The sequence below is a fragment of the Myiozetetes cayanensis genome, unplaced genomic scaffold (assembly GCF_022539395.1).
Source record: "Myiozetetes cayanensis isolate MyiCay16 unplaced genomic scaffold, myiCay2020 scf5-8, whole genome shotgun sequence".
NCBI lineage: Eukaryota > Metazoa > Chordata > Aves > Passeriformes > Tyrannidae > Myiozetetes > Myiozetetes cayanensis.
The window spans coordinates 41,046,870-41,071,106 of NW_026087742.1; the positions used below are offsets into that span (position 1 = coordinate 41,046,870).

Here is a 24,237-nt window from a genome sequence, read left to right on the forward strand (position 1 = left end):
TAATTTGTCCCCTGTTTTAAGCAGGGATGATCTGCCTTTTGAATGTACTTTGTTTCTGTTTTAGAAAAAGGAGAAAAACCCTTAGAAATTAACTCCCTGATTTTGGGTGACAAGAACCAGGTGAGACAGTCCCTGCCATTCTCCCTGTGTGTCCATACATGAGCAAGACACACATGCTTGTTTCACAACTTCTTTTGGAATTGTCTTTGAGGAAGCTTTAATCAATGTATTAATTTGTGGAAAGAAAATCTTGCTCTATATGAGGCATAGAGAAGAGTTCAGCAGTTGGATCTACAAGCCAGTCTTGCCTGGTCTCGATGGTCTTCTCTGTTATTTTGGGCATCTCTCATGATAACCTTCTAAAGTTAATGTTCTGTAGCTTAGTAATCTGATAAAAGATATTGCACACAAAATACTATATTACAGTGTTCAAATTTATTTTAAAAGAAGAAAATACCATGCATGTTAGTTAAGATAATTTAATTCCATTTTCCATTCCATGGGCAAGAAATGTACTATTACTTTCTGCCATTTTTTCAGGAATTGACTTTGAGCAGAAATAGTCTTTTAGAGCCAATTCGCAAGAATGGTTTGGGGAGAGATAACAATTACTTAAAAAATGTACTAAGTTTGTACCTTGTTTTGCAGTATGTTCTCACATGTGCAGCTGAACAAACAGAACTGCATTTCCCAAATTACCATTTGATCTAGTACATTAAGCCAAGGTTTTCATTGTTCTTAGGAGAGTATTTTTAAATAAACTGGCAGGTCACTTAGAAAAGAGTACTAGAAGTAACCCATTGCTGTGGGTAAAACACATTCATGAATTATCTGTACCTTAAGTTTGATGGATCTGTCTGTTGAATTTACTATGGAATTGCAAGATAAAGGTGCACTAGATATTCATACACATTGGGGTTGCACCCAGAAGCCACATCTGAGTCAGCTGGACTTTTTACAAATACCTAATAGGAGACTGACCTTCCTGTCAAGTGTGTATAGTCCTCAACAAAACAGACAGTTGAGATGTTGAGAACTGAGACATGGGAATGAAAAATGACTTGCTCCAGAGTATGAATTTAATTTCAGAGATTCAGTATCCAACATACCAGACTTCTCATTATGCAATATCCTATTATAGGAGGGTAAATGTTTGAGAGGAATAAGTACTTGAGAAGGTAATGTTTGTCACTCTTTTTTTTTCTTTTCTTCTATTTTTTTTTTAAACTGGAAAGATATTAATTTAGTCTCTTATTGTTCACCTTAATCATTAATGATGTATTAACTTGTAGAGCAATAAATTGATTTTAGTTAAAGTAATGATGGGATATTATTTCTGGTTGTAAATACTTTAGGTATGTTGCCACCTGACATGTGTTGTATGCCTCTTAAACACAAGATAATTTTTTTGCTTGAAGCAATTTGTGATCAAAAGACAAAGGTACATGATGATTTAGAGGGTGCAGGGTCTATAAATATAACATGAATAGGGGTTTGTAGGATGTTGTTGGATGTATTAACCATATAATTTGTAAGAAACTCCTTGTTTCCCTTTTGCCCTATTTTAAATAATAGTATTTAGAAGTATGTTATTCTATTCCAGACAATTCTTAAAGTAGTAGTAAACTGGTCCTAATACATCTGGAATGTTTTTCATCTACCCACTTTACATAACAATGTTTTCTCTTTTATAATCCTATCTGTCATCTTATATCACTGATTTAATTCATGAAGGTATCTCATTAAGTTGGTGTCAGTGCTGCGAATTTTTCCTACCGCAACAGCATAATTTAGTATTAAGTCAGTAGTCTCAAACACAACCGAGAAAGAGCATTTGTGTATCAAATCTATTCTGGATTAAAGTGCAAGATGGTTTAATACTACAGAAGGGTAAATTTAGATTGCTTGTCTTTTAATTCTAGAGCCCTGACTGGCCTTGTGTCCTCTTGCAGGAGGTGGAGGTCAGTGGAGGGATCAGGAGGAGGTGGATTAGAAATCTCGGAGGAGGAAGAGATGGTTGGGAGGATCTGTGCAAAATGAACTGAAACATCTTTTGACGTTTTAACAGGAAACTCTAATCTCAAAGCTGTTGTAGAAATACTGCCTAATCTCATCTCAGGTGTCAGAGCTTTCATAGATATAAGTTAATAAATCATTTGACCTTGGGAGGTGGTTTCATATTTGCATTGAATGATTCTCCCTTCTGTGCTTCATCTCATGTGTAAAGCTTGCATCTCTGCACGTCTAGGCTGTTCCTCTTGGAAGGAGTTCTTTAGGTTGAGAAAATTCACAAAGTATTTTTTTTATATCAATGCTGGCATATGCAGATGCACAGCAGCTGAACAAAATAGAGAGTAGATGACTGTCAACGAGGACATGGACCACTGATAGCATTGCAGACATATCTCACATTAAAGCCTTCATATGCTATTGTGGTGGCAAGGAAGTGTGACTCCCTAAATACATTTTGTATATTGGCTTTCCGTGGACAGGTTTTGATGGGGAGGAGGGGCTACAGGGGCAGGCTTTGTGAGAAGACGCCAGGGGCCACCCCCGTGTTGGAGAGACCAGTTTTCAGCCAGCTCCAAAATGGACCAGCCACTGGTCAAAACTGAGCTTATCAGTGACGCTGTGGTGCCTCTGTGATAACACATTTAGTAAAGGATAAAAAACACTGCATAAGAACAGTGAGAGGACTGAGAAAATGTGAGAGAAACAGCCCTGCAGACACCAAGTTTAGAGAAAAAGGAGGAGGAGGTGATCCATAAACCAGAGCAGATCCATAAACCCTGCAGCCTGTGGTTAAGACCATGGTGAGGCATGATGTTGGTCTGCAGTCCATGAAAGTCAACAGGAGAGCAAAGATCCACCTGCAGCCCATGAAGGACCTCACACTGGAGCAGGTGGATGTGCCCTGAAGGAAACTGCAGGCTCTTGAAAAGAGCTGTGGCCCTGTGGAGAAGGGAGCCCATGGTGGAGCAGGTTTTCTGTCAGGAATGATAGTCTGTGAGGGACCCATGCTGAAGCAGTCTTTTCCCAAAAGATTGTAGCTCATGGGGAGTACCTACAGTGTAACAGTTCTTGAAAATCTGCAGCCCATGGCAAGGACCCATACTGGAAAAGTTAGCGAACGACTGTGTCCCTTGGGGGATCCAGTGCTGGTTTAGGGGAGCAGAGAGAGCAGTTAGAAGAGTCAGAGGCTAAGTTGTTACTGACAGATCACACTGCCCACTCCCCATTTGTATCTCCAAAGCATAGGGGGAAGGGAAGAGAATGTCTTCCTATCTGAAAAATTTCAGAATGCAAACTGCTCTGGGTCTTTCAGTTTTGGTGGTTCCACAGTTTGTGTTTTTATGGCAGATCAGTGGGTCTGTCAGTATATCTGTAACAACCAACTGTGCCAGGACTTCCCATGTAGGAGCTGAAAGCATAGGGAAAAGCATTTTAAAATGCTCATTCCAGAACCTGTATCCTGGAAGACAAAGGGTCTGTGAGCCATGACTCTCAAGCAGGATTTACTGTGTTACTTGGATGTCAGGCTGCAGGTCTTCCAGATTCCTGCCTATATGGTACCCATATCTGGTACCTATTTGCTCCTGTCAGGAAACCTGCTCCACCATGGGCTTCTCTCTCCACAGGGCCACAGCTCCACATTGTTAGCAGACCAGCTGTACTCTGTTTATCAGACTTCACTTTGTAAATATATTATTTAGAGGATTTAAACTATAGGGATAAAAGGAAGAAGAAGAATTTGTTGGTTTTCAAGATAGATTTCTGTTTCAATCTTTAAAACAATAACAGAGGCTTTAGGAAGTACTTTTCTCATTGAGAAAGAAGACCGCATGTGGCTTGACTGTGTCTCAGTAAACCCTGTAGTATACAATTTTTACCATTTTGACATTATGATGTCTTTTCCTGTGAGTCTCGTATTTTTTTAAAGTGATAGTACTATCACTTTGTTCAATCTGCTAGAATAGAGCATATTTAATTCATATTACAACTCCTGGAATAATATTTTTTTGGCTATTTTAGATGCATTGCAATATCTTCTCTGGAGTCTGTTCCAAGTGGAACAGACTGGGCAGAGAACAGATCGAGACTAGCCCTGGGAAAAAAGCCTTGGAGGTGTTGGTGGACAAGAAACTCAGCATGTTTCGGCAATGTGCACTCGCTGCACAGATACCCAGCCATGTCCTGGACTACATCAAAAGAACTGTGACCAGCAGGGTCAGAGAGGTGATTCTGCTCCTCTAGTTTGCTTTCATTAGACCCCACCCAGAATACTGCATCCAGCTCTGGGGCCTCTAAAACAAGAAGGACATGGAAAGAGTCCAGAGGAGGCCACTTAGTTATCCCAGGGCTGGTGCACCACTCCTATGAAGACAGACTGCAAGAGCTGGGGTTCAGCCTGGAGAAGAGAAGGCTCCAGGGAGACCTTAGAGAAGCCTTCCAGTACCTGAAGGGAGCCTACAGGAAAGGCAGATGGAGCCTATTTACAAGCACATGTAGTGACAGGACAAAGGGTAATGACTTTAAACTTAGAGTAGATTTAGATTAGATACTAGGAAGAAATTCTTTTTTGTGAGAGTGGTGAGTCACTGGAACAGTTTGCCCAGAGAGGTTGTGGACGTCCCTGGAGATGTTCAAGACCAGACTGAATAGGACTCTGAGTAACCTGGTCTAGTGGAAGGTGTCTGTGCCCATGGGCAGGGAGTGTTGGAACTACTTGGTCTGTAAGCTCCCTTACAACCCAAACCATTCTATGATTCTATGAGTCTGACCTCCAAATTCATCTCATCTTTGGTCAAACTGATGGCATTGTGAAATTCGCAGGAGAAAATCATAGATGTGATGCAGACAGTAAGTTGTCAGCTAAGAAGAGATGTCTGGTTTAAATTATTAATATATTTCAAAGTATGCTCATGAAATTGTATTTGTCACTGCTTTATATTTGTGAGGGAAAAAATCTTGAAGAAAATTTTCTTAGAATGCTAATATGTGACTGTTTTACCGAGCATAGTTTAGTGCATTTATAATAGGCAAAATGCCTTTAGAAGTGTAAGAGAAATGGATAAAGAATTGGGAAATCCAGGTAGTCATGTTTGCCTGGAGGCATTTTCTGAGAACAGTAGTGAGTCAGAATGCAAATCCTCGTGGCTTTGCTGATTTTTGTGGTCGCTGCTGATTACTGTAAAATTGATTCAGGAGAGTTGCAGGATCTCTGCATATGTTTAAGCCTCATCTACATAGTGTCACAGGCATTTTTCCTCTCTGTGGGTTTTGGACTGAGTAGGAAAAAATTCTCATAACCTTCATCTTAGCATTTTTTCCTTATCAAGGAGCAAAGAAGGACAGATATTCAGTTACTTCTCAGTCTTGGTCTTAAGTATAATAGCACAAGCTTTCTTGGATTGGCTATTTCAGGAATTTAATGGTATTCAGATAATGTTTTATCAATTTGGATCTAGACTGTGGCAAGGATAGTTTGCTTTGAACATGAAGAATTATTATTCCTATACTTTTATTTAAAAGTACTTTAAGGTCATATAATGTTATTTAACTAAATTTCAAGTTTATCTTTTTCCTTCATCCTGAGAATGAATTTGAGCTTTAACTCCACTAAGTATACAATTTCACAGCTTGACATTGATTTCTTGAATTTTTCATTATGTGGAATTTTACTGTATGGACCATGTGTTACAAAAGTATCCTGTGCCCCTGTAAAACTTCAAAGAAGTAAGGCACCATAGCACCTTAGCAAGGAATTTCTCTGAACAGAAAACACGTTAAGTAACTACCACTTACATACATGAGATTTGTGTTCAGTCATTTCAGTTGGCAAAGTTAACTGCACTGTGTTTGAAAATAGAGGAGGCCTGCCGTATCCACACAGAAACACTTTTAAAACACTGAGAAATTTCTTTGCAGAGGAAATTAGTAAGCAGGATGTGACTCCAGAACTAAATGAATGATTATACAGGGAAGATATAAGAAATAAGTATTTTAGAAAGGATTATTAGTGAGAAAGATTGTATTGAAAAAAAGAGAAGGTATAAAGGGCATTTGCTGCAGAAATAAGAGCCTAAGTTAGGACTTTCACTGAAAAATGAAACTTCTAGAGGACTTTTAAACAACAGTAGAAGGTCATTTACATATTTAAATAAAAATACAGGAAATAGGAAAATAATTGAACCTGTTTTATATTGATGATGGGACAGAAAAGAAGGAAAATCTAGTTGGAGACTTAAAACTAATAGATACTTCACATTGATTTTCACTCAAGGAGAATGTCGACCTTAGAAGAGGTGTGATGACTAATAAGAATAGAGGAATGACCTCTTTCTTCTCTGCTTCTTCAAGAATTGGTTTGCTGAAGGACAGATACAATAACAAGATATAATAAGACTTCTTAGTAGAGCTGTTAAATGAGTTGTGATACGTATGATCAGTGACGTTATAGAACAGGTTTTATGGAAAGAAAGCTTTAAAGTATGCTTATAGACAGAAAATGTCATAAAATGCAACCAGAAGTTATTAAGGTAGAAAGCACAGGATTAATCCATATCTTCCAGTTACCAAGAGTGTGAAATAAAATAGACATACTCTTAAGAGAAGTGATTTATGAAAATAGGCACAAACAAGAGAATTAAAAGGCAGGAACAAAACTAAGGAGAAGATGACGATAAATGGTAGTAGAAGATGAGGTACAAGGCTCGAGAAGCACACCTACAGCAGGAAGATATTGGGTGGCTAATTTTACAGTAGACACAGAGATAAAAAGTCAGAGTACCATTATGGAATTTGCTGAAGAGGCATATAAATACATAGATATAAGACCAGAGCAGGCTAAGAATGTAACTGTGAAAGTAAATAATTTTGAGGAGTACAGTAATAGATGTGTCATAATGGAAAACAAATAATAGTGACTAATAAAAATATTATGTTATAAGCAGAAATTTATCATTTGCAAATGACCCAGAAGGAAAAAGGAGCAGATTTTGATCCCAGCGTGATCATCAGCCATCACTGAGGTGCAGATTTAGAAAAGTGCGTTGTCCTACTAGGACAAGGCAGCAGAAATATGGTAGAGATGGGCAAGTAATGTAAAAAGAAGCAGAAAACCTTCAACTAAAACTCTCAACATGTCTGTCATCTGTGTTCAAGCAAGATGAAATGAAACTGGGAAAGTACAGAACAATGCTTCCTGAGATGATTAGTGGAATGGCAAGCCAGTCGTTTGATGGGTTTAAGGGAATATGTGTTGTGTGGTCCAGCAAAGAAAATACTGGGAGAGTTTGTAAGAGGTGTGTATCAATATATTAAAGGTGAACATAGGGAAAGGAAAGCTTTTGAAAAAACTTTATTTATATTTAATCTGGCTATGAAAATCCTTAGGATGGGAGCCATAACAGAGGAGCAGCACATAAAATCCAAAAACTGCCCTCAAGCCACTTGCTCCAGTTCTGGCATCAGAACTGGGTAAATAACCCAAATTTTAGGAGAGAAATGCACCAACTGTATTTTTAACTCTTTATACAGTAAATGTAAAATGAAAGATTTAAAGCTGAACTGATTTGAACTTGCTAACAGTGTGCACTGTACCCTCACTGTGCTGCACTCACAGGATGACTGTGACCTCCAGGCTAGAAGAGAGAGGGCCATCATCTAGTTAAAAGGGTGTGTCTTAAGTTTTCCCATGGTTAGGGTATGTGAAAGAATGCATTTCGAGAAGAGAGGATCTGGAACAGGAGAGCATAGGAAGTACATACTTAGGAGAAAATGGATACAATGATCCCGAGATGGATTGTTCCTTTTTTCATTTTCTGTGATTCTGGAATAGGTAACACTGTTAACGATCACATAGTTTGTAATAACTTTTTTTGTGCTTCAAAAAAAATGGAATGTTCTTCATTAGACCCTTTATGAATTAGAAAGGCAGTATTTTATGCTTGCTTTTATGTGCATAGATCAGTAAAGCCCTTATCTAGTCTAATGAGATCAATAAAAGTCTTTCTCTATGTCTTAAATGACTCCAAGAGCAAACCAAAACTTGGAATATATATTCAGGTCAATTGTTTTCTGTTTTTGAGATTAACACAGAGCAGAAATAAAAGGTTTGGGGCAAAATTCTGATCACAGTGACTTACTATATTTTACTTCAACTGCCCTCTTAAAGTCAAGGAGATTATTCATGAACTAGCTTTTTACACAGTGTCTCTAGAAGTTTTAATGTACCACAAGGGCTTCCTGCTTAAAAGGGAGCAAAGGTTACAATTCAAAATGTACAAATTTCACTTACAAGGTCAGTAACATGTTTTTTATAATTTTCATATTTTAGAATGTGAACACTTTTCAGCTTAAGCTAATGGAAATGCTAAATGTCTGATAATATGCAGAGCTATGGTTAAACCAGCATCTTATTTATTTTATATTTTATTTTAGAACAAAAATTCTACATACTGTGACATTCTATGAATGGGACCCAAAGGTCACTAAAAAAAAAAAAAAAGAAGTTACTTAGCTATTCATTTGTTGGTTTCCAGAACAAGACACACGTGAAAATTGAATTTAGCTATACAGGCAGAACTGGAAATCTTCAAATTAAAAATTTGGGGATGTTGGAATGTGTAAATACATGTTAATATATTCTGTCACTTAAACTCTTGTTTGTTTGGTTTTTCATTTCTTTCAGTTTGCTCCCAGTATTCTAGAGGAGTTTTTGCCATTTTTGGACTATATGATAAGAGATCAGTACATACCTTGACCTCATTCTGCAGCGCCTTGCACATCTCCCTCATCACGCCAAGTTTCCCCACGGAGGGTGAGAGTCAGTTTGTGCTGCAGCTGCGGCCATCCCTGCGGGGAGCCCTCCTGAGCTTGCTGGATCATTATGAATGGAACCGCTTTGTTTTCCTGTATGACACAGATCGAGGTAAGTTGTGACCCAGCTTTCTTATCTTTATTGTTAAAATGACTTTTTCAAGAGTTGTGAATTTTTATGTCCCGTTGAGAGCTTGGAGAGTCAAATTTTAAGGGGCCTTTGGGGTGAAATACCTCTGATTGTGTAGCTATGTGGCTGAAGCTAGAATTCCTTCATCTGCAAAAATTAGATATAGTGTGTACATAGTATGTAATTGACCAGCCAAAGCCTGTTCTTCAAGTCTAGAATACGAAAACCTCTTAAATAATGTTAGTGAAACAAAGACACAGTTCAATAAGCAGGATTTTACAGCTCTATTCACTCTTCAACTCACTTTGTAAGTGACAGCAGTACAAAGAAACAGAGAGGAACAGCCACTTCTCTGCGTCTGCACTGGTTTAAGCTGAGAGCCGAGTGAGCCTGTGGAACTTGCAGACTTTGGAAGGTCAAGGCACAGAAAGGGTCTACCCTAAGGCCGTGGCAGAGTAGTGGGGGCAAGAGGCAATATCTGCCAGGCATGAGATATCCACGGGCCAGCAGAGGGAGAGAGTACTGCAGTAGTCCATCTTCTACTCCTTTCATCTGGAGTTCTCTCTGTGCTGGACTACACTTTTATAAAATGCATAGTTCATTACAGAAAAGTGTACATTTTGTATCCACAGTCTCCATTCCAAATCCCAGAGCAGCTCAGAACTGATTAGGTGGTAAAAAACTGCAAGTGTGTTTCTGCATCTCACCACTCAGTGAGCAATTGAGAGGTAAAATCTGTCCTCCAAGTTGTGTGTTCAGTCTGCTGGCAAAGCCTTCTGCCTTTGTTTGTGGAATAGGCTTGAGCCAACATAGCTGAGCTTCTGCAAAAGAGGCAAGATTTTTATGTTGATGACTTGCTTTCAGGGGGGAAGCAAGCGGCATAGCTGTAGTCAAATAATTATTTTACTACAGCTGTTTCAATATAGTTTCCCATGTGGACTGTATATTCTGGAATTAAAGTGGCTTTATTCCAGTATAATTACCCTACAGTAGAAAGAGGGAATTACATTGACCTAACTGAATCTGTTTAATAATTTGAGTACGGCTATAGAAGTCAGTTTTCTCATATCTACAAGCACTAAATTTTAGTGAGTTTTTAGCTCGATATACTACCTAAATACCTGATTTTAAAGCAAAATTAATATGGAAAGAAAGAGTTTGTATTGTTCCATAATTGCTTGTTTGTTGTTTTCAAACTAGATATTTTTTTAGTTCTTGCTTGACCCATAAAGGAAGTTCTGGGATTAGATAACTGGAAAGAGAAAAATGTAATGGAATTTAAAAGTATTTCTGCTCAAGATATAGTTATGGGTAAAAAGAAAACAAGCACATGATTACAAATGTGGTCCTACAAGTTCAGGAAATTGGTAAGAGAAGGAGTGCACAGCCTGCAATCACCTTTGTCATCCAAATTCTCATGCTTAATTAGATTGAGACATCATTTTTAAGCATGCAAAATCACACCAAGGACAGTTCAAAACAGTCTATAGTAGCATGGTCCTTAGGACGTAGATGGGTTGCCTCGCTCATGAAGATGGGCCATTATTATAGTAGCATGGTTAGTAAATGATTCTTATGGCACTGAACTCAGCAGCTCTGAACTCATCAGCATGTCTTTGATAAAGAGATGACATTTGCCAGCTTGGATGCAGGGGATGTGTCATGTCAAAAGTGGGAGTTTAGGTTTTTGTCTGCTAGTATTCTCGGGAGAGTCAAGACTGGTGCCCAATGGTCTGTCAGCATCTCATAATGATGCCCTTTGCCAACAGATTCACAAGATTCAGGGTACCTCAACCTCACTTGTTAGGGGGAACTCAACAGAGCCAAGACCCCTCAGTGGGTCCTGCAACTGGTATTTTCCACTGCTGGCAACTACAAGGAACAGTTAACAGAATAACCCTTTTTATTAATGCAAATTGTGACAGAGTAATAAGGTTTGAAGGTTGTCTGTTATAGTGTCTACAGCAAAAATACATTTTAAAGCAATCTACTGATACATGTATTAAGCAAGCAAAAGCTCTGATACGAAGCAATCTACTGATGTGCTATGGGGTAAGCACAAGCAAAAGCTCTACTCCTAAAAGCAGCATTTAACGCACGTAGAGTATATTTCTCACCCAGGGCATCCCTCAGGGTGGGAAGAAGACAGACTCAGCCCGATGACTGATCCCCGTAGTTTTGGTGGAGGTCTTCTCCCACTTTCCTCCTATCCCCAACTTACTTTTGTACTATTTTCTTTATGTTTGGGAGGAGTTTGAGTGGCGCTAGTCATAAATACCTTTTATTTCTGATTGGTGTATTTAAGGGGGGTAGAGGTGGTGGTTCGTGCTTTGGCATCTGAGGAGGGGATTTGAAATGGTTGTTGCTTTCAGCAGCAGAACATCTTGATTCTCCCTTATCAGAGAGGTACTGTATGGTCTTAGTACCACAGTGTTCTCCTATTATGTTGGGATTAGAATGGAGGGGGGCCACAGAGTCTCCACTTCATTCTGCACTCCGTTCTGTTTCTGTGAGCAGATGTTTATCGTTGTACTGGGGAGCATGTCGACCTCAGTCCATCCAGGGAGCTGCAGCTGCTTTTTACCTTAAAATTCTGAATCTCCTCTAGATTTAACTCTATCCATCATCCCGCAGGGTACTACACTGGATAGTCTCTCAGATTCTTAAAAGGTCTTGTGATGTAGTTTAATGCAGGAGAAAATAAGATTCAATGCATCTTTTGGTATTAAGATTAATATAAAGACACAATTGCTGAATAAATTTTCACTACCTTTACACAAGAGAAAATTTAATGTGGACTTGAGATATGATAAGAAAAAAAGTAAGCATCATCTCTTACTGTCAGAGTAACTAGGAAAAGCAAAAAAAAAAAAAAAAACCACAAACATTAATGTTGAGTCATAGGGTCTCTGTCAGTGAGGCCAGAAAATAACCTTGTCCACATTTTTACCAGAGATCCTTCCTTTACGTGACAGATGACAGTCTCCCTGTCTCTCTGAGCAGCCCCCTCAAAGCAAATTGAAGGAATGTGAATCCCCTCAGCCTTTTGGTTTTGTTCCTGGGCCTGTAAGTTATCTTTGCAGCTTAACTGGGAAGTTATGATTGAGCTCCTATGGGGGAAGGTAAGCAATACACATAGATTCCAGCCCAACACAGTAGGTGCTTGTGAAGAAGGCAGTATTTAGCAGCTATCAGTACTGTAAAAGGCAGAAATAGTTGGCAGAAAGCAGTATGATGAAATTAACTTAGGCAAGCTTTCATCAGCAGTGGTGGGCATGTTGTTTTCAGACCTGCTTTCCTGGAGCTTTTCCATCCTCCTTGTTTCATGACTTGGTTGCATATGACAGTTGCTGCTTGCTCTTAGGGGTTGAAGAATTAAGTCCTATTATTGGGGTAGGTTTCTCTGCTGTATCATTCCATTCAACTCTTTACCACTGGGAGCATCTATGCTAACATTTCATTTCAGGTCAGGAGTGCACTTTTGTCGCATCTCTCCAAGTTGTTCCCATGTACTGCACTTGAATTTGCACCATGTAGTAGTCTTGGACCTCACAAACTCTGATGAGGTGGTGACTTCAGCTATTATGTTAAACCTTCCTTTCTGATGTTCTGCCAAAGTCACAGTCTGGAAAATCACTGTCCTGTGACAGGATGAAGATACTAGGAAGAATGGCAAAAATACAGAATTAATTGGATCTAGCAGGGGACATTACAGAAAAGGAGAACAGGTTTTTCAAAAGGCATTAGACCTAAGAGAAAGATGAAGGAAAATTCAGCTCATTATTTAACAGGGAAAAGTGAGCAAGGAGAGAGTGACACAGAAGGCTAGAGCCTGAAGGGTCCTTTTGTTTCAATACTTTCCTCTTTCTCTTGCCCTCCTTCCATAAAAAGGTTTAATTATCACCCGGTGCTTAATACAATTAATATTAACAGCAAAGTGCCAGGAACACAGAACAGGGAAAAAGCACACTGATGAACACCATGTTATGCAAAGCGTAGTAGGAAAGGGCTGAAATGAAAACTATGTCTCCCTGAGATACCCAGAGGAAAGGGAAGTCCAGGGGGGCAGAAGTGTTCAGTTAATATTTGATGTGATCTCTAAAGGGATTTAAGTGAAAGAAACAAATGAATTTGAAAGCAGCGTTTTCTGGCACCAGAAAGAAAAGTTGGACCCTGAAGCCACAGAAGAAGGATGGAGAAGTATGTGGGAGATGTGAGAAGCTGTAAAGAATAAAATCATAGAATCATTTAGATTGAAAAAGACCCTTGAGGTCATCAAGTCCAACATTAACCTAGCATTGCCAATATGAAATATAGAATTGAGAGGTGCAAGAGTCAAGCCTACAAGAGGTCAGTGTTAGTTTTCCACGCTGTGTGCAGCTTTCCTGAGACCTGGAATGGCTGAAGTTGCTAATAAAACTGCAGAGATTACCCAGAGCTAAAGGACCCCAGGGTGGAGTGGTAGGGGGGCTGTAGAGCAGCTTGAGACACATGGGAGACCAGGGAGGATGGCAGCCAGCAAGCTGGAAACTGTTTTCACAAGATTTCAGCATCCATTTGAACTCAGTTGTGTTTCCTAGCAAGGGTTTTCAGTCCCTGACTGTGATAAAGAGAGGTAGCACAAAGGGTAGAGCTACCAGCTGGCCTAGCAGTTGGTTCACTAGAGGCAAGGACTGTAAATCTAGAAATTAGGCATCACATGTGACTCTGTTTATGTGCCTTGTTAATACTTTTTTTTTTTTTTTTTCCCCGTTGCTTGTTGTAATTACGTGTTCATAAAACCAACTCAGTTATGGTTGCAGGTGAGAAAAATTCACCTACTGTGCAAAAGGTAAATTTAATTTTCCCACATTTCTGGATAGTGTTTTTGTAGCAACTCCTTTAAAGTTGAAACTGTTGTGTTCTATGACAATCAAACCTGGCAGAAGGGTTATACAAGTCCTGGTGGCCTGTTAGACTTAATCCTACAGTACATAGTGTAACAATCTCTAGGCTTTTGTCTCTAAGAACTTGTGGAGGATAGGTGAATCCCAGGTGAGAACAGGAAATGTCTGGAGAAGGCAGAAATGGTGCAGGAAATTCAAAGCTCTTCCTCTTATTTTGAGGGATATTATGGAGTCGTTTATTTATAATCTGTTTATCAGGCTAATCTAATTTTCTCATTTGGCAGAGTAGCTGGCCCAGCTAGTAAGTATTAGGTTTGGTGTATCCATGATTAGAAACTCCAGTGATATTGCCTCAGGCCTGACATTCTCACAGAAAGAAAGAAAAAAGAAAAAAAAAAGAAAATAGATGTTCAACTATAGCATGGCAATTTGAAAAGCAGAAACCACAACCCCAAATTTTTTACTAATTACACATTTTAAAAGTAAGAGCAGGTCTCAGGTGAAGTGCGAGGGATTTGTCTTTGAATTTGCATGACAGCACAGAGAATGGCTTTGGTATCATACCCAGCCTGGCCAGGGTATGATACAAGACTGGTTTAGGGCTCACAGTGATCCTGCTAAATAGATAGATCAAGAAGGTGAAATGTGATGAATGTGATATAAAGTATAAACACAGTAGGGAAGAATCAAAGTGCAGAATAACTGTCTCAGCACTAGTATCATGGGAAATGTTTCAGGAGTTGTGATGATCCATAAGGTTAATGTACATACAAAAAGCCATACTGTTTCCAATAAAGTAACTGTTATTTTGAAATTTGGAAAAACAATGTTCACGAGAGAAATGAAAGCTGAATATTGTTCTCTCCTCATATTGCTGGCTATGCTGCCATGTCACATGTTGAGATTTTCACTGCAAAAGAAAACATCAAAAATTTTCAGTAAGCTGAATAATGGAATGTGATCAAGTGGATAAGACACATAGAGGAAATCTTGATGACAGCAATGTGTCCCACCACTTTTTCCTTGCCTTTTGAAAGCACCAGGTACATGGCACTAGGATCTGATATCCATTGCTGGAATGGCACTGTGGTGGTCACTGACCACCACATACAGATAAAAGTCTCAAGGGTCCAGAGGAGAGGAAGAATATTTTTAAAAAAACTCAAACATGACCTGTAAGAAAAAGCTTTACAAATTGAGATTTTCTTTTTTTTTAATTCTTGGACAATTAAGGAGAAAGATCAATTCTTTGTACCCACTGAGATGAAGGCAAGAAATAGAATTAGGTAGGCATATTTAAAGTGTTCCTAGGAAAAAATGTTTCAATAAGGTTTGAATAAGTTGATGATATTCTTAGAAATAGAGTAAGGTTGAGTAGATTGTACCACTAGAGGTTTTAAAGAACAGGTTAGTAAATAACTACGGTGGCAATCTGCTTGCTTCATCCACCTCAGATGATCTCTTATATACATCCCCTCAGGGTTTATATTCATATAATTTTCATGATTTCTCTGGGAAATTGGGGCTGGCTTCTTTACAGCAGTTGAGGAACAGAAAAGATAATTTTCTCCTACTGAGCAACTTTCAATAATGTATTATTGCTGTTCAATTATATAGCCTTTGTAAAATATTTAATAGGTCCTATTATTCAAAACTCAGATCAAAAACATTCTGAGTGATCTAGGTATAAACATTGTAAAATCAGGTTGAAGGACTATAATTGTAATATGGTACTCAGTAAGTTAAGTTACCGTTAGCTGAGCATTTATGCAGTAAAAGAATTGGCCCTACATCAGGCTTTACTTGACATTTTTACTGCACTTCTCAACAAATTTGTCAATGTCTCAATAATGAAAAAAGTGGTAATAAAATAGCAAGTTGTAAACTTATTTCACTACCTCAGTTGAAAGAGCTAAGCTTACTAAAGCCAGTAGTGATATAAATATATAACCTACACATTTATCTTCATAAAAATTCTGATTCAAGCCTTTTCTTTGTGAAATAAGTTACAAGAACCAAATGTTTCTAATAAAAAGCAAATTGTGGGTGAACTTACAACACAACGCTGAAAAAAATTATTTTGACACCAAGTGCTCTTTAGTTATTGTTTTCTGCATAGCAATGTTAAGCCCAAACTTGCATTGCTCTTGCCTTAAGCTGCTAGAATGTCTCAAGGTGTTTCAGGTAAACCTGAGAAACAAGCTATGTGCTGGATTGCAAAGATTATGTTGGGAATCTGACTTTGTTCAATCACAGTCATCCAGTTGGTCTTGGTCTCCTTTTTCATTGCAATCACCAGGAAGTTTGGAAGGATTCCCACAATAAGGATTTCTCATCCTACTGACCTTTGGCAAAATGTCAGACAATAAAAGAGAAACTTAAGTTCATGACTGTGTCCACTAAAAATGAAAGATTCTTACCTGCATCATGCAGTTATGTCCCAAACCATTATAAAATAAAGATCAATGCTATCATGAGATTGCAGAATTATTGATATTTTGTATTCCAGAAAACAAACAGCAACCAATACCTGGATGGTATTTATGGTCTCATAGTATTTATTAGACTTCTGTAACATCTGGTTTGTAAGTTTGAACTTTTCCGTATTTTGTGTCTTTACAATTCTTGAGGTCAAAATCATGTTTTTTCACTATATCAGCTGTTAACCTCTTTCAGAGTAGATCCATTAAGTTCAGTGGTCAAACTGGTTTGGAGTTACAGTAGCCCAGATACATCCCAAGAATAGGACGGTTGTAGGTAAACAACTGTTTGTAGGTAAACAGGAAAAAATACTCACTAAATGTGATAAAAAAGCTGTTTGTCTTCAACAAACACTCTACATGGGTGGTGAATCATGTCATACATATTAGGATCCCATTACCACTGTGTTTCTTATTTACCAAAGTCATACTGTAATTTTGCACAGGCCAATCCGAAGTGATACACAAAACATAGAGAAAAAAAAAGTTTTATCAAATATCAGTGAGTTTAGACAACTGTACTAATTCTGACATATGATCTGCTGCTGTATGTTCTCCATAACAGCAAATTCCATGTTTTTAATGAAATAGAGTAATGTGCCTTATTCATCAGTAATTGGTTTGAAGTAGATCTTGTTTTGCCAGTGTGAGATCATTAATAATTATACCAGCAATATGCCAGCTTATCCTCATCCTCTCAGCAGGTGGTAGCAGCTTGAAAATATAGGTAATAAATGCACACGTGAAACTAAAATACGGCTGAATCCTAACATCAGCATCAGTAATGATATTGTGACTTTCCACCTTCCCCTTTTCTTACCACCAAAGAGAAGCAGTAATGGTAAACCATCAGGGTCATCATTTAATTCGCTATATGTGAAAAATCTTCCAAGAGGTTTTCAATTGCTTTATTAAGAGTGCTCTTCTTCTTGATTGAAATGATTGAACATTAGATCAAGGTTGAAATTAACAAAAAATATGGGGTTTTTAAATCAAAAGTTCATCATCAGGTATACAGATGAGTCCCCTGACTTTGATATTCCATGTAAGACATGGATCAAACTAAGCTGCATCAGAACTTTTCTGTGTGTTTGGTCATCTAGCTAAACACTCAGAATATGTGAATGTCATAGAAATATGTAAATCAGAAAACCTTAAATAAACTGCTGCTCATTATATTCCTGATCTGAAGAATTTGCATTCCTTTACTCTGAGTTAGTGGATGCCATGGAGAAGACAAGAGACTCATGATATTTTAAATATTGCTTTTTAAGTTGCCATGACAGTGAATCAGCTTTGCCCTTTTAATGATTTGTTTGTGACAGTGTTGTAGAATCCTTAGAGCTAAATTCTTTTCTTAGTAGCATTTATCTCGGTTTTGTACATGTGTAACTCAAGACTATGCTTTTAACTTCTATATGCTTTTATATTCCAACATCATAACGTAAATAACATTACTACTTCCAGTGGCTTGTTCTAATAATATCAGAAAATTGCATTTACAGAACCTGGTACAAATAGCTAGTTTGTTGTCACCTGCATCTGTAATGCATTCCTTTAAATGGAAACATATTTTTAGTTGTTTTTTAGCTGTATTTAGATGAGAACAGGGCAATATGATCTGTGATTCTGAATATCTCTTCCCATTTATTTAAGAACTTTTCCATACAAGGACATTATACTGCTGTTAAGAAAGGAAGTAACTTTATATTTTTTCTGAAAAAAAACCTGCTGTGTTGGCATTTTTCTTCTAGATTGTCTGCATAGCAAAGTTAAGTTCAGTTGCTTTACGAGATACAAAAAGCAACTCTGAGCACATTCCTGTGTATATGCTGTACCTGAGTATGTGAGTACATATTGAGTATGTAATGAGTAGCAATTTTAGTTAGTTGCCACATACAGATGAGCCACAATGAAAGATCTGAATACTGTGTGTTAGGAACTGTATGTTTTAGAAGTTGATTTTATTATTATTTGATCTGAAGTAAGAGGAGGTGGTTTATATGCAGACTAATTGGACTTGTATTCATCTTTTCTATGAATTAAACAAATTACTTCCAGAGAACAAATTATTAAGCAGAAAGTTGTGTTGTGATTCACTGATATTTAAATTTCATATTAATCATTAGGGTAGACTCTGTCCTTCCTTACATATATCTATATCAGTGGTATCATGACTGACAAAACCTTCTAAAAGCTATTATGAGTGAAGGGACTGTGGCAGCCTTACATCAGCGTAACCAAGAGCATCTTTTCTAAGTCTGAGGCTTTCCTACGTCACCACTACTCATTGGTCAGTAATAACACTGCAGACATTTGATAGATAAAACATGCAGCAGCGTGGACCTCCAAAGAAGGCCTTGAAAAGACTCAGACAAGGAAGCCAGCCACACATCCAAATGCTTATGCTTTAGAAATTTCTTTCAGTATGGACATCCGAGTCCTGCAGCTGCTGTACATAGCCTTTTATATGGCCACAGGTGTTGGCTTCAGTGCTGGAGCACGGAGTGGTAGCAAACAAAGGGGAGTATAGTCAATGCTGCCAGAGACTAGACATAGTGCCAGTTTAATACTGAATGTAAAACAAATACTTGTGCCAATTTGTTTTTAACTGCATTTTTAGTTAGAAAAATTAGCTTGTCTTTTGAGAGCATTATCTATGTGTAGATGAATATTCCAACTATGAAGAAGGCTTTTTAAAAATAAAAATAAATAAACAAAATATAGACTTACAAATATCAAGACCTAGTATTCTTTTATTTATGCACTTATTGTTTAAAAAAGAATCAAATTGTATAAGACTAATTTGATTCTTCATGATCCCTCCTTGGCATATTTTGTGAGACATTTATCCTTTATGTAGTGCGACTTACTTCTTCAGAGCTGGAGCATGAAGTCAAGGTAATTCTGCATTAGAATAAATCTCTGTTTATATTCAAAGACATTTCTGAAGTTGCACATTCTTAATTCGGTTGATTGAACTGTCATTGGGTCATCTGTGCTATCTATCAGTTTAGGGCTACATTTCCTGCTTCTTTAAAGAATGCATATTCCAATGTATTCAGATATTCACTATTCTGAGATGCATTCTGCCTGAAAGTGAAATGTATTTTAGGTGTTTCCTTCATAAATTACAGCTGAATCCTATTTGCATACATATTTATACAAATACTTTGTCTTTGTTCAATTCCAAAAGGACTAGTTGAAGTATAGAGATCCTTTTAAAATGATCGACTACTTATCACAGTACTACAGCTGCTATTTCTGCCTCTGTACAGGGAATTTCCTGCACTACTATTTACAGATAATAGCATTAACAGCTGCTTCTGTTACCAAAATTGCAATGCATGTTTGAGGTATTTAGAATTTTGAAATTGGAAAGAGAGTTACCAAAGGGTCCTTTAATCCTAAGGTCTCGAAATCCCTCTTTTGTATTACTACCTTGGTGGGTTTTAATATTAATGCACACCTGGATGCAGCAGGAAGTTTTCCTTTGGCCGAGGGACATACATTTTGTTCCAGTGTGACTTGTGTTGCAAATGACAAGCAGAACATTTAATGTAGTTTTCAAGATGTGTGCATAAAGGATGGAAGTGTCACCAAACAGAAGGGCTGTGAATGCAGAACTGGCTGCTAGTCTAGGTCCCTATAACAAATACGCATTTTATGTTAATCCATTACTGGGAAAAAAAAAAAAAAGAAACTGTCCTGGGAGTAAGGACTTGTATCCTAGATCATCCCTCCCCCAAGGGAGAGTCAAATCAGCATGGGACAGTTAGCTGTGGAAGATCCTACGTAGATGCTTTCATTTCATAAAACGTATTGGAGGCAATTGTCCTCTGTACAGAGTTAAGAATAAGAAAACTAAATAAAAAATTTCAAGTGTTCATACACGTAATAAACAAGTCTTAAATACATAAAGATAATTATTAACATTTCAAAGAAGTCCCTCATACCAGAGAAACGTGTTTGCAGATGCTTGTTATAAAATGATTTTATATATATATGAATTAAATCAAGTGGAGAGGAAGCAGTTTGCTTTGTTAGTAAACTTGGTAAAAGCAAGGTATTATGCTATCTCTGTATTCAAATATATCCTCTCTGTAAAAAACAAAGTACTGTCCTTTATGTAATAAGGATAGTTTCAAATGGGTCTAAATTATTCAAAGTACTCTTAAGAATCTTTAACTATTGATAGTGAAATAAGGCTGCTTTGCCAAAATTACCATATAAACAGAGTTTGCATTTGGAGTACAAAACAGGTCATGAACCTTACCCTTAAAAACAAATGACTATCCCAATCACAGACCTTTAAATTATTTTTGTGGAGGATCTCCTTTTGTTTGTACTGAGGGTGCAAATTGCTTTTTATCATGTTTTTTATATATATAGATATATGTGTGTATATATATATGTATGTCTATTAATAGTTATATCTCCTAGATTTTTCTGGATGCAGAAGAGCTGAAGTAATTTAAATATCAACAATCTTCTTGTCTGACAAGTTCAGATCATACCACTAAAAAATCTTCTAGCAGTAATTTTAGATTATATATTCTTTTTAATTTATATATTCATTCTCATTAAGCATTATATTAAAACCTAACTGATTTTACAGTCTTCAACTAATATATCTCAATGACTCCATTACTTTGTGTCAAAGCTATTCAAAACAAGAAACATCTAAACTAGCCTTTTCCCATGAAAAGCATTTTGATGTTTAATTTTGAAAGAAGCAGTTTGATGGAAAATGTCCCAGCTAATTCTATCAAATATTTGTTTTACTGAGAAAAGTATATCCTTCTTCTGAAGTTTTTCTTTAAAAATGTTTTAAAGTACCAGCAAGTCATTGTATATATCTTTTTATTTGTGCCTTGTGCTAGATTGATTTCACATCCAAATTCTGCTTAAATAAGCAAAGCGTTCTGCCACATATTTCCTAATGCAACTACATGCTCTTGATCTTGAGGCAGAATGAAAATCTCTGTTCCGAAGCCAACGGTGACGTTCGTAGTGTGTCTTTCTGCACAGGACTTCTATTATCCTGTGAAACATCCCCCCAAACCCCCCACTTGATGCACCCTTCTCCTTCATGATTTGTTCATTTCCCCTTGTGAGAAGAGAAACTTTCTTTCTCCTCTGTATCAGAATATCCACTTATGGGTTCTGAATCCCATGTCTGCATCATGGACTGTGTATAGAACTGCAGCAACTTTATCTTCTGTTGCTTCTGAAACTCTGGTAGGGCCTTCCAAAACAACTCAGCTATTTTGTTGCTCATACTTCCACTGCTGCAGAGAAGTTTAACTATTTTCAACTGCATTATCTTGTGATTCACCTCTGGATCTACCTCTGCATTCCGGCTTTCACATATTCACTCAGATTTATTGGCTTGATTCTGCTTTTCTTTTCTTCCTTGATCACTTTGCATCAGCTTTTTTCCCCAACTACTTCTACTCCCTTGCCACACTTTCCTGTTTCTATCAGTACAGTCCAGTAAGCTTGATTCATTTTCAGTTCTTCTCCATTATTTGAGAATCTGGGAGCATCCCACTGCCACCTGTTTTTATTTTTGCTATTCACAATTATCACAGATCAAGATTTTTAGCTTGAAAATTTAAAAAATCCCTAAGTAATAAGACTTAAAACTAGTCTATGTCTGTGGCTATCATAGAGAAAAAATTTGTCTCCAGAATGAACAAATAACTATCAATACATTTTGATGCATCAATACTCCAGTTTGAATGACATGAAAGACATAAAAATGGAAAAAAAAAAACAACAACCAGATATCAATTGTTGTGTTTTTTTTTTTTTTAAGTTTAAATTGTTTTAGAAAGAGAAAGAATTTTGGTTTTGGTTTACTTACTTTATTTGCTGCTAAAAATGTCTCTGGCCTTCACATGCATAAATCACCAAGCAGCAAAAAGAGAGGTTCACCAAGTGCATTATCTTGTATCCCCAAATGCACTTCCAGGCTGCCAGACAAGTGATAATAGGAGATGCATAGAGGTGCACTATTTTGTCTGTACCAAAAGATGAACTCACAAGTAGCCTAAAAGCCAAATTACATAATTTCTTCTCCTGCAAGTCAGGCACGTTGCAGTGGCTACCACACAGCTGCTGGCCTGGGCGACATCCAGGCAGACACAGTCACGATTGTCTCTTTTCATCTGGGTCATTCTGAATTCCTTCAACAGGAAATGGAACACAAGCAGAAAAGTTTTAAAAACATCCCAGACATGAATCAACAAAAACCCTGAACATCTGCTCATCAAAGCTCATCAGAAAACAGTGTATTTTATTTACACTACTCTTCTGGGTGTACTGAGAATGCCCAATGAGGTTAGAGATCACTAGAATGAAGTGGTATGAAGTGTCCATTCCACTTTACGAATTACTGGCCTAATGTACCCAAAATATGTGAACTACGCTGTATTTCTCTGCCATTTTATTATTTATTTTAGCATAAAGTGGTATGGTTTTATTAAAAAACACAATTCACGTCAAATCCAAACTGGCTAAAAAAGGGTACAATATTTTAAAGAATATTTTAATTTCTTTTGAAGATAAAATGGTTCTAGTAAATGTGGAAACCAGGATAACAGAAAGTGCAGTTAATCAGTTCATCAGAGATACGAGAAACATTTTCATGTGTAAGGAAATGTGGGCTCAGATCCTTAGATAGAGCAGCTCAATGTAACCTACTGACTGCATCCTGCACTGCCAGGGAATTGGGCCACTGCATTTCAGTGTCTAATGTTATATAGTTTTTCTGTTCCACAGGACAGATCCTGTGCTCGTTCGGGTTTTATGAATCCGTGTGTCCTCACAGGAAGTCTTATTACTGGGGCCGGTCTAATTTCAGCTTTGTCCCCAGTAAGAGCTCAGATACCCTTTTTTTCAGCACTTAATATCTTTGTGGAGCTACTTTCAAGCTATTACACAGGGAACTGGTTAGCTCAAAGGTAGATACTGACCTGAGCTACTTCACTTACTTCAGGGAGGGATTCACCTCAGCTACAATGAGAAAACATTGGCTTCCAGTGGCTTTGACCTTGTCCTTGCAGATGTCCTTACACCTCTCTGCATATCAAAAGGGAAACAGAATCTTTTGCAGGAGTAAAATTTGTTAGGGAGCAAAGGGAGTATTTTAGTTTTTCTTGTGTACTAATTCATGTCTTTTTCAGGCTTTTTAAACTGTGCCTATCACCTTATCATCAAAACACCACATATCTTTCCTCCAAGATTTTTCTATTTGTGTTCATGGGAAAGTACCTTCCTTAGTTTTTAAAGGAAGCAAATGTAGCACCCTGGTCACTCTCTTGAAGACACAACTTGGAGATTATGCAGTTTTCTTAGTAAATTCCAGAAGCAGCAATACTTTCATAGTGTTGATTTGGAGAAGGAGGACATCAGCAATGAATGACTGGAGCAGCTGTAAGTCACATAAGGGGTAATTATTTTTTGCAAGTGTGGAAAGGAATTTTATTCTGCATGTCTGCTGTGTAGCTACAAAATATTGCTGGCAATGCCAAAAAGGCTAAACACCTGCTAAAAAAACTGTGAAGAAGATTATCTCTCCTTTTTACACTTACTACTTATGAAATACTTACTACACGTTGGATCATCTCCAGTTTTTTTCTCTTTCTCTCAGCATTTTTCTAGCCATTGAAGCAATTGTTCACCCTCTCTGCCTGACCTGTGAAAAAGACATCTGCTATGTAGAAAGGCCAAATATCAAAATATGACATGCTTCAGTTACCTTGTGCCAACCTTCTAGGATAGAACACTTGTTTGTTTTTTAACCGACCTACTTCTGATTTTTGTCACATGATTTTGTCATTAGGATGTGAGGCCAGTAGTCTTTCCTTCTCCCTATCCCATCAGGCTGGAAAGAGCTTCTTTCTGACTTCTCTCT

General features: G+C 37.6%; 1 protein-coding gene across 11 annotated transcripts in view; it reads left to right on the plus strand.

The window, feature by feature from the left end:
• The window catches only part of GRIA4 (glutamate ionotropic receptor AMPA type subunit 4), a 217,661-nt gene that overhangs the window by 62,677 nt on the left and 130,747 nt on the right, over positions 1-24,237 (plus strand). For all 11 annotated transcript variants that reach the window (XR_007630986.1, XR_007630985.1, XM_050333055.1 and 8 more), the window contains exon 3: positions 8,693-8,932. Coding sequence is in view for 9 of the 11 variants with exons in the window: in XM_050333055.1 (XP_050189012.1) it covers positions 8,693-8,932 (240 nt within the window). In the remaining 2 variants the exon portion in view is untranslated. The remainder of the gene's footprint in view (positions 1-8,692; positions 8,933-24,237) is intronic.